Here is an 11724-nt window from a genome sequence, read left to right on the forward strand (position 1 = left end):
GGATGCGCACGAGCATGTGAGTATTTCCAACGACAGTGGTTTCCGTATCTACTGTTTAGTACAGTCGAGTTCATAAACTTGTGAACAAAAATTTGATCAAAAATATCTGAACACGCTTCTACGCCGTTAACAACAGAGTCGTGTTTAGATATTTTTGATCAAATTTTTGCTTACGTCATATTAGAACAGTCGTGTAAAATTGACAGAAGGCTACAGAGACGAGGTAGCATCAGCCAAATATGTGGTCTACCACTACCACCCTAAAGTAAAGTTGATAGTCATAAAGCAATAATGTTAATAGACGTGTCTGTCATATTCATTTAATAGGAACTTGTTTAAAAATTTATAGACCACTGTAAAAATATATTTGACTTCGACTGTACAAACAGGGACTTCTGACATTTCCTATTCCGTGGTGGTACAGAAGTAGTGTCCGCATTTTAGGTAAAAGGGTAGGTAAAAACTAAGGAAGAAGGGGTAGAGGAAGGCATAGGGTGTGAGAAGGTAAAAGGTACTTCTAGGAACGAAGCCAAGCGAACGCCGCCCAGTTCCAGTTTAGTATAAAAATATTTTATTACCTACTAAATTTGCTTGAGATTCATAATTTCATGACCCTATTTATTTAAATAATTGATTGTGGCCGTGCAGATTAGAATAAATCGATTTAACTTTTATTCAACTCTCAGCGATTTTGCACTCATTCACTTTTTTGAAATCTTACAGGCTTCCTGTGAAATGTTGATGACATTATAAATGAAATTCAACTGGTTGAAATCAAGTTTTGTTTATTAAAATATCTATAAATAAAAATAAATAAAATTAGGTACAAATATTTATCAAAGAAAAAATGCCTAACCTATTTGTACTGGTCTTCACTTTTACTCAAACATTTAGATTTGAAGATATACCTTTATACCTTTAGCATTTTCCGAATTAGAAAATTTCTCAAATTATAGTGCATCATGCGATCTTTTAATCATGTCAGCCAACTTTTCCCCTATCATTATGCAAGGTGCGTTAGTGTTACCGCTAGTGATATGTGGCATGACACTCGCGTCTCCTATCCTTAATCCATCGATGCCCCACACTCTTAGTTCAGCATCCACTACACTCTTACCCTTAAAACCAATAGCACATGTACCAACCGGATGCCACAATGTTGTAGCAATATTCAAAACGTGGCACTTCCAATACTCATGAGTATTAAATTCTATATCAGCACACTGTGGTATTTTTAAATCGGTAATCTCTGAATTCACACTTTGCAAATATTCGCTATTGATAACACTAATATAGTCTTCTATGCTTCGCGCATGTTTATCCAAATCCTCATCATCCGAATAATATTTGGCAAATATCTTAGGACCGTGTTCGGGGTTTTTACTCTTAAGCTCTACGTAACCACTGGATTTCGGATGCAGCAAAGTTATCTGTGCCATGAGCGTCTCTTGCTTCTGGCCGGTTTCTGCAACAGCCGTGCATATTCTGTCGTCTAATCTGAAAACGTATGAACAAATCAAAGTGGACAGAAGTGTCGCCGCTGGGAACGGGAACGCTAAAGTTTGGTAATCTGGGTACGATTGGTTTTTCGAAAGAGCTACGTGACCCATTATACAAGGCGTAGGGAACGTATCGAGGTCAGTCAGCACTTTAATATTCTGAGGAGCAGTTTTGATGCCTTTTTTCCCTGTCAGGGTAACAGTCACCGTCGGATGGTCGTACATATTTCTACCGACTTGTGGTAAGTCTAGCAAAACTTTTATGCCTTTTTCAGTCAAATGGTCTTTTGGTCCAATGCCTGACAACATCAGCAGCTGAGGGGTGTTAATTGTACCGGCTGATAGGACCACTTCTTTGTTGGCGTAAAGATTGACTAATTTTTTATTATCAAGTTTAACTACCACACCTATAGCTCTCTTATTCTTGATTAAAACTTTCGTACAAAGAGCTTTCTTAAGAACGAACAAATTTTTTCTATCCTTGATGGGTCTGAGGAAAGCAACAGCAGTGCTTTGGCGTTTTTTGTCAGCAATCGTGTAAGGAGGCAAAGAATATCCAAGTTGCTCGTACCCATTGGTATCAGTGAGGATCTCATGTTTTTCACTAAAAGCATCGAGATATTTTCTGGTTTCTTTATCCCAAGTTGGTCTTGTGATTCCTAAAGGACCTTTAGTATTGTGCAATTCTGCTGAACCTGCTTTCAGGATTTCAGGACTACGATTACCTTCACTCTTTTTGTAGTAGTATGTAACGTTGTTCCAATCCCAACCATGGGCTCCTTTATGTACCCATGTATCAAAGTCCGCCTTGTTGCCTCGTACGTAGTACAAGTAGTTGGCGCCACTGGACCCACCAAGCATCTTGCCTCGCGTCAAATGAATGTTCTTGGTCTTGTGAGCCTGACTGGAGTAGCCATCGTCTTCGGTGTAGTAGTTCCAATCAGCCATGGAGTAGTCCACGAACGGGTACAGACCGGGGATCTGGAAAGATGAATGTTTTGAATGGAACGGATAAATAGTAAGCATAGGAGTGACAACAATCTTCTAGGTAATGTATTTTTGCACGGTCTTCAGTTATTTACCCTGAATATTCAAGAGCTTTTATTGTATGTAACCAATTTATGCCATTTGAATAATAAGTATTATAGCAAGTGACATTATAACAATGTAATTGACTTTATGTCATATAACAAAAGAAAGTCTAGAAAATAAGTTTAGTACGTTCATCATCACATCATCATTATATAAGCTATAGGACGTCCACTGGACATAGGCCTCCCCCATAGACCTCTAGTTGCTTCGGTTAGAACGTTCGGTTGAGTGAAATTGTAGATTTTTTTAACTTTTAGACCAAATATTGGGGGCCCTGTTGTGGGACAAAATATATTTAAAAAAACACATACTATATCAAATTTAGACGACCAGATGGCCTAGTGGTTAGAGAACCTGACTACGAAGCTTGAGGTCCCGGGTTCGATTCCCGTGTCGGGGCAGATAGTTGTATGAAAAATAAGAATGTTTATTCTCGGGTCTTGGGTGTTTAATATGTATTTAAGTATGTGTCTATATCTATATAATTATATTTATCCGTTGCTTAGTACCCATAACACAAGCTTTGCTAAGCTTACTTTGGGACTACCTAGGTCAATTGGTGTGAATTGTCCCGTGATATTTATTTATTTATTATTTATTTAAATAAAAGGGCTTGTGAAAATCTCAATTTCTTGAGTGATCATACCCTACCTGCAGTATCTTAGCCTATACTCGTCCCGCTACAGGCACAAGCCTCCTCTCAGAATGAGAGGGCTCGGGCCACATACTGAAAATTATTTTCTTACCACAGACTCTACTGGTGGATTCTCGCCATATTCTATCAGAAGCACGTTCCAATTCGAGATCTCCGATAGTCTGTTGGCTAAAACGCACCCTGCCGAGCCAGCGCCGACCACGATGATGTCAAATTTCTGACCATCTGTGAAGGCAATACGGTATTTGACTATTTTGTATATTTTATAAATTAAAACTACACAATGCCTGTTATCGAATAGAAAAACAATTTTTAAGCTACCTTTACAAATATAAAAGTTATAAAGGTTTGAAATTCAAGATTAGACAGAGAAAGACATACTGGCATGTGACGTCAGACGCCAGTACCGCCATACTTGCTGCATAGAGAAAAGCGTTTGAGAAAGAAACAGGTATATAGATTTTTCAAAAAATCACTATAAATCCAATTTTCAACCGATTTAAATTTTCTCTTCGATAAACACTATCTGTTTAACTATATTTTCATAATTATATTAAGATATGGCAAAATCAGACGTTGTCAAATACCGTATTCCGAATATACTTGAGAGAGAAACTTTTTTTACATATACTCCGACACACAAAAAAAATACATTGGAAGGAAAAAATATAAATTTTGTAACACTTATACTAGTAAATGAAAACCAGCCAAGAGCGTGTCGGACACGCCCAAAATAGGGTTCCGTAGCCATTACGAACAAATTAAGTAATATTTTTCTACGGATTTCGTATTTTATACGGAATCTTCCAAGTTTAGGTATATTTTATACCTTAGGCTGCTACTTACTCATAAATTACTAATAATTCTCAAGCAAACTTTACGCTCGATTTTAATGAAAATTTACACTTTCAAGTTGAATATTTCGCATACAAATCACTGAATCGAAAAATCGTTTTAGCAAACCCCTAATGGTTTTAAAAGACGCCAACGATACCCCACACTATAGGGTTGGATGAGAAAAAAAAGTCACCCCCCACTTTACGTCTATGGGAGGTACCCTAAAAAATGTTTTTTTGAATTTTTAACTGTACCATTTTGTCGGCATAGTTTACATATATATCCGTTATCCAAAGTTACAGCTTTCTAGCATTGATAGTCCCTGTGCAAAGCCGCGGACGGACAGACAGACAGACAGACAGACATGGCGAAACTATAAGGGTTCCGTTTTTGCCATTTTGGCTCCGGAACCCTAAAAACTACTTAGCTACTTATTTATTTTTTAAGTACAGCTCAGGCGACTCAAACTTAATTACCTAATTGATGTTAAGTAGTTAATTATAATTACTAAAAACTACCATTCGTATGGTCACATGGTTGAAAATCAAAATGATGGTCATAGCGCTGGTACCGGCGGCCCAATCGCGTGGGCGTTAATCGAACGTGTCGAATATGAAATTAACAGATAACAAGAGAAAAAAATGTACACTAGAGGTGAACTTTACGCCTTAGAGGATTTGTTTCACACGGGGCCGGATTTAGCGGAAAGCATTCGGGGCTTGTTAGCGGCTACAGCCTCCACAATAGAGGTTTAAAAATATCCAAATTTCAATGAATCAGCAACTTTACCGTTTTTTTTTCAAACAGTTTCACTCCACCATTGCCCCAAGGCTTCCAGACCTCTAAATCCGGCCCTGCTTTTCCAGGAAGTAGGACTCACGTTCCGGTCCGGCCAGCATCCCTATCGCTCTCTCTTACTCGCTTATCGTGCCGCCATATTTGCGTTGCGCTGCTATGTGCCGATGGGAGAGTAATTGTACTATGTTAAATTGTACTTTTATCCATTCTGTGACTATGTGGTTCGAGACCGCTCCCACTTGTAGTTTAATCATCATCATCATCCCAGCCTATATACGTCCCACTGCTGGGCACAGGCCTCCTCTCAGAACAAGAGGGCTTGGGCCATAGTTCCCACGCGGGCCCAGTGCGGATTGGGAACTTCACACGGACCATTGAATTGCTTCGCAGGTTTGTGCAGGTTTCCTCACGATGTTTTCCTTCACCGCATCGTGGTAAATTTCAAACGTAATTCCGCACATGAATTTCGAAAAACTCAGAGATGCGAGCCGGGGTTTGAACCCACGACCCTCTGCTTGAGAGGCGATAGGTCAAACCACTAGGCCGGGTCCATATTGACTCGCATAAAATCGATCCTCCGATTTTTTTTCCTGCTACCGATTTGTAGCCAGAATCATCACTCTTCCGAATTTTTTACTTCATAATTTTATTTGTCATAAATTTGTACTACTACCAACTGAGGTCATAATGGTCACTTATCAGAATATCGTAATTCATAACGTTGTCACTAAGATATGTTTGTACACATAATGCTGGTTTTCATATTTCTTTCATTCATAATCATCAATTTTAATAAAATTTAAACATCGATACAGTTTTTTACGTTAATTTAACGTTAATGCGATGTTGGAACTGGAGTGAAAGTTTTTATATATTATTATCAATATGAAGGAGAAATAAATAAATATAAATAGGCCCAGATGATGATATTGATGAGATTATTTACTTAAATTGTGATTATCCTACTTTACTGGTGGCAGTTTGGTTCTGTAGTGGTCGCAGTTCTAACCTAACCTAACCTATATTAATGGCAGTAGTTTGGTTCTGTAGGGGTTGCAGTTCTAACCTAACCTAACCTACTTTACTGGTAGCAGTATGGTTTTGAGGGGGTCGCAGTTTTAACTTAACCTAACCTACATTTCTGAGATCTACTAAAACTTATAAGACGATTGAGGGTAAAATTCATATAACATTGATTTGCTGACGAATTGTTTTTTCTTTGTTACTTACATCTATTGTGGTTAAATAATGTCTACAGTAATAACATCCAACAGATGGTGATTGCTTCGCCCATTGATGGCATTGTCATCGAAATACTTATTTTATCACATTTTTATTCACTAAACGAAAGCAACGCAGGCCATGATGGTATGACAGTGAAGTTTATAGCTACAAATAAGTCTGCTTTAAAAATATATGATAATGGAGTCCCACTGAGTACACAAACAATATCTCTTAACAAAAGTGGGACAAAAATAAGGAGTACAAGAGATAATTATGACAACTGCGATTATGGTTTTAAATGTTTCGGAGTTATGATCGGTAGTAATAGTGACTAAGTATTAATAGTGAGTATTATGACAGAAAATTGTATGACAAACGTTTTCAGAGTTGCGAGCCGGGGTTTGAACCCACGACCCTCTGCTTGAGAGGCGATAGGTCAAACCACTAGGCCAAGTTCGGTTTCAGTGGCAGAACATTTTATAGATTTTATATGAAGCTATTTATACGTTTGTCCGTCACCGATTTTTTATAGAAAACCGACATGCAACACGAAACGCATTCGACACCCGAAAAGTGGAAATCGTCTTTCGGTTTCCACCCTGAAATTACAAAAATCGAAGTTCGTATCCTGCCGTACCGCTCACTCTCGTATTAAATACTATTAGCGTGAGCGGGATAGTACGATTCGAGGATGGAATATTAAACCCAGGACAAAGAAACTTACCGAAAACAGTAGCCTGTGGTGGGTATTGGTCAGACCCCAGTTGAAGGGCGGATAAGGCGGCTAAAGCGAGTTGCAAGAACTTCACCACAGGGCCAATAGCCTTAACCTCGGTCGCCGATATGAAGTAATCGAATATCCCCATACTAAAAACAATTTTATTTATTTATTAATTTTATATTAAGGAAAACGTCCGAGTGCTCGACACGCCCGCGTCCCAATAGATGACACCCTGCTGTCACCTTTATTGAAATGACATAAAATTAAAGATGTCATCTATTGGGACAGTGACGAGCACTCGTACGTTTACTTACTAGGTAATTCGGGACACACTTTAAATTGCTAGTGATCAAGCACTTAGCCAAATTTCAACATTTAAAAAAAAAACCGGCAAAGAGCATCTCGGAACCGCCCAGGATAGGGTTCCGTAGCCGTTACGAAAAAATCAAATAATATTTTTAAGGAACTCATATTACGGAATCTTTCAAGTTAAGGTAGGTATATTTTATACCTTAGGCTGCTATTTACTAATTCTCAAGCAAATTTTCCTTGTAAATCGAAATTGGCACTTTTAAGTTGAATATTTCGCAAGCAGAACACTGAATCGAAATATCGTCTTGACAACTCCGCAATAGTATTAAAATACCTATCTAACGATACCTCACACTATAGGGTAAGTCGAGAAAAAAAATCACCCCCCATTACGTCTATGGGAGGTACCCTAAAATTTTTATTTTTATTTATTTACCACTTTTTCCGCGTGACTAATAAATGTATATTGATGCCAAATTACGCTTTCTAGTACTACCGCTCTCTGAGCTTAGCCGCGGACGGACAGACATGGCGAAACTATAAGGGTTCCTAGTTGACTACGGAACCTTAAAAAGAAAAATAACGTCAATTTCACTATTACCTACAGTACGATATAGAGTCGACAGTAGCCAGCTAACTGAATCCAGGAGGGTAAATGCTGTTCACGTTAGGTTTTTAAAAAAATACATCATAATGTACTTTAGTTTCCTGTTAACCTTAGCGGTCCCCCAACACCGACGACGGTTAGATAAAAAAAATATTAGTAGGTACTTATACTAAATTAACTTAAATCAGCATAGTCCCCGCGGGATAGGGATAAACGAATTCTTCGCAGATGAAGTCGCGGGCAACAGCTAGGTAGTGCATAATTATTTTTTACTTTTAAGTTATCTTTTCTGGCGGAGTTTTTTTGTCGGCGTTTTTTTTATAGGATTAGTTTGTTTGCCGTCTGTTCGTTGGTCAAGACCTTTTTTTTCAAAAACACTGTGGAGGTATCAAACTGAAATGAACATCAACAGAATCAGACTTCTGGCCGGAGGGTGTGTTGTTCCGGCGTTTTAGGGTAGCGTATCGACGAAGACGACGTTCAAAATATCTAATTAGTTTTTTTGTCATTTTTATGTATTTTTGTTTTTTTTCTGTGTATAATTTAAATCGAGATGATTCTTAGCTAAATGTCGTTAAAATCGCTTTAGGTCTTTTAGAGCCTAGGTTTTTAAATTTTTCAAATTGTTCATTATTTAATAATTAGGTAAATTACCTTAAAAAGGTTTTCAGTACGTAACTAAAAATAAGTTGTGTGTTATTTACATAACTAGTTACATAGTTTAACTCAACAATATCCAAAATTCCAAACAAGCTCAACAAAATTCTGTTTAAAACAATTCTTCCCGAAAAATAGATACCCAGTTTTTTTTTTATTAAAATTGTGTCTTAAGTACACCTAAAAATTTTCAGAAATAACAACTTTATTGCCCATTTTTTTTTAATAAAATCCTAGTCAAGCCCCATTATGTGAAAAATAAAAAGAAAACTTTGTCTATACTTTACCTTTATTTAGTCTGAGTACCCGGATCTACCGTCCACTGACTACTGAAGTCAAATTCTCTACGATCTAGCTTTTATTTAGCACATAATGTAAGTAAGGAAATGAAAATATAATACCTGTACTATATGAGGCAAGTTCAAATAAAATAAAAATTAGAATATGAAATACTACGCAGATGTGTCACACTGTACGCACAGTGTTCGTTCGACGTGTCAAATTTAAATATATGTATTGATAAATAGTAAAGTTGCTGATAGTAACTTCTTTCTTTTTTTCTTTTCCAGCAGTTTTGTTGGCCAACATCAATTAGTCATGTTACGAAATTTTTTGAGGTTGGAAAGGAGTGTAGTTATTTTTAATGTAAATTTATAAATATATTTAATTTTTTTTTAAATGCAGCTCTATATTATAGCGCCGGTAGAGTTACGTTAGGTATTTTAAAAAAAAACCCCTATTTTTACCTTAAGAAAAACCAGCAAGTGTGAAGGTTTCATCTAAAAGTAATTAAAACACAAGTCAAGTGCTAGTCGGACTCGCGCACCGAGGGGTCCGTACAAATTTGTATGACACATATATCGTTGATGGAGTCTCGAGGATTTTTCCCGTATTATCCGATTGTTTTTTTCTTCTTTAATATAAAATAGAAAATATTTAACCCAATATCTTAAATATTTTACACAATGGAAAAAGAAAAATAAATAAATCCTTCTTGCTAAATTTCATGATACTAGGTCTACGGAAAGTACCTACCCTATAGGTTTTGGATCCACTGCGAAATGTAGGTATGAAAAAAATAAGGTTCAGATGGTCGTATGATTTGATTGCTTTATTTTTTTACAGCTTCGAGAGGCCGCAGGCATACCTAAGTATCAGGTGATAACTTAGTACCTCCACGCGTTCTCGAGAAAAAGGTCTGACACACATACGGACAACAAAGTGATCCTATAAGGGTTCCGTTTTTCCTGTTTTAGGTACGGAACCGAATTTTATCTTTAGAATATCTGTTTTAGGTCCCTGAGGATAACCTCAGGGACCTACATAGTATCAGTCATTTCCCACATTTCCCACCGTCTTCTTTTAAACTCCACAATGGATTTAATTTCATCGATAGACAAAGGTGATTGTGATTGAAGACAAATGTTTGTGTATAATACCCATATGTAACTAGAGACGCAATTAACCCGGTTCTGCACGAGTGTAGTTTTGGGGAAAGAGATGTGTAAGTATAATGTGAAGTTACCGTCTTTGATCATGGATTTATAACCCCCGACGCAAAAAGAGGGGCGTTATAAGTTTGACCGCTATCTGTGTCTGTGCGTCTGTCTGTGGCACCGTAGCTCTTATTTCCTTCTTTTTTTAAAGTTGCGCCCGTGCGTAGCTGGGGCGGGTTGCAAGTGAAATTTTACTAATATTATAAATGCAAAAGCTTGTAAATCTGTTTGTTTATTTGTTACCTCTTCACGTCTAAACCGCTGAACCGATTTAGATGAAATTCGGTATATAGGTAGGTTGAGTCCTAGGAAAGAACATAGAATAGTATTTATCCCGGTAAATTGCATAGTTCCTGCGGGATAGCTATAAACAAATTATACGCGGACGGAGTCGCGGGTAACGGCTAGTGTAAATATAAGGTTGAAATTACAAACAAACTCACAAATATTGTATAACCACGCGGTAATCCCTCCTCCATGGTGCGGTCTTACGTATCATCTGCACATACATCTCTTCTGCTATAGCGTGCTAACCATAGTTGATGTCATCTTCATTTTCACACCAAATTCCCGCTGCCTTGGCAGTCGTTGGTATCTTTAAAATAATAAATAAAAAATTAATAGGAAAAAATAAATAAAAAATGCCCCCTCTGTTGTGTTTAATCTGTGATTTAATTTAGTCCTTTCTGTTGAAAAAGGTTGCCTGGAAGGTTGTAGGTAATGTGTTTTTTTATTGTCACCAGACTTACATAGTACTTAAGTGTGCCAAATTTAACGTTAATCCGACCAATGAAAGTAGGTCAAATTTGGCATTTAAGATTTAAATAAATATCATGGGAAACTGGACACCAATTTGACGTAGTCCCGAAATAAGAAAAGCTTGTGTTATGTATTAACTAGGCAAGGCAACGGATAAACACCGCACTCCCAAACCAACACCGCATCAACTGAAAATAATACACCATTTTTATTTAGACCTTCCAGAAATTTTATTTAAGTCTAAAATAGCGGTCAAACTTATAACACCCCTCTTTTTGCGTCGGGGGTTAATGAAATGGTGTATTATTTTGAGTTGATGCGGTGTTGGTCTGGGAGTGCGATACTTAAATTGAAAGAAACTTAAATACATATTCATATTAATTATTAAACACCCAACACTCGAGAACATGTTTGTGCCTTGACCGGGGATCGACGCCGGTTCCTTAAGTGTCGTCAGGTTCTCTGACCACGGGCTATACAGTCGTCTAAAGATTTGATTACAGACAACCAGTAAAACTAAATAAAAGCTTGTATAAAACCAAATGATTACTCTCGGGGCTTGGATATTTAATGTTAAACTCCAATTCAATAGAATCTGACAATCCTGTAGACACTTCCAGCCTACTAATATAAACACCGGGCTGCCTAAGGCTTTGTGATGTGACTATTATTCTTTTTTGATTCCTTTTAGATGATAATTGCAACAACAGGGACATATATAATCAAGTGTGCCCACGATAGGGTGTCTTAAATATATAGAAAATTGACAGATTCTATTGAATTGTACTTTACGTATATGTACGTTTTTATCTACCCACTTGAGAGTCCGGAGTGCGCAGCCAATATGGCTCTAACAGTCCGGGTTTTTTTATCGACGGACGCACCGCACCACAATCCACAATTTTCTAACTACAAGGTTGTTTATCCATTCAATTACTTTTTATATAATAATAATAGCTTATAATATAAGATTTGTGCACAAAATCAAGGTTAAACTGTATGACACTAAAGCATCCACGGACAGTTTGATGCATTTTGGTTTTGGATACCATGGTATCGTCGGACCT

The 11724-nt window shown here is 37.2% G+C and overlaps 1 protein-coding gene across 1 annotated transcript; it reads right to left on the reverse strand.

The window, feature by feature from the left end:
- Positions 1-768: 768 nt before the first annotated feature.
- LOC141432220 (ecdysone oxidase-like) lies at positions 769-8785 on the reverse strand. Its single transcript, XM_074093739.1, has 4 exons — positions 8690-8785; positions 6830-6972; positions 3338-3471; positions 769-2480 (listed from the first exon to the last, which is right to left on the reverse strand). The coding sequence occupies exons 2-4, from the start codon at positions 6969-6971 to the stop codon at positions 951-953; spliced, it is 1806 nt and encodes a 601-aa protein (XP_073949840.1). The 5' UTR covers position 6972; positions 8690-8785; the 3' UTR covers positions 769-950.
- Between the last annotated feature and the right edge of the window lie 2939 nt (positions 8786-11724).

The sequence above is a fragment of the Choristoneura fumiferana genome, chromosome 10, assembly GCF_025370935.1.
Source record: "Choristoneura fumiferana chromosome 10, NRCan_CFum_1, whole genome shotgun sequence".
NCBI classification, from domain to species: domain Eukaryota; kingdom Metazoa; phylum Arthropoda; class Insecta; order Lepidoptera; family Tortricidae; genus Choristoneura; species Choristoneura fumiferana.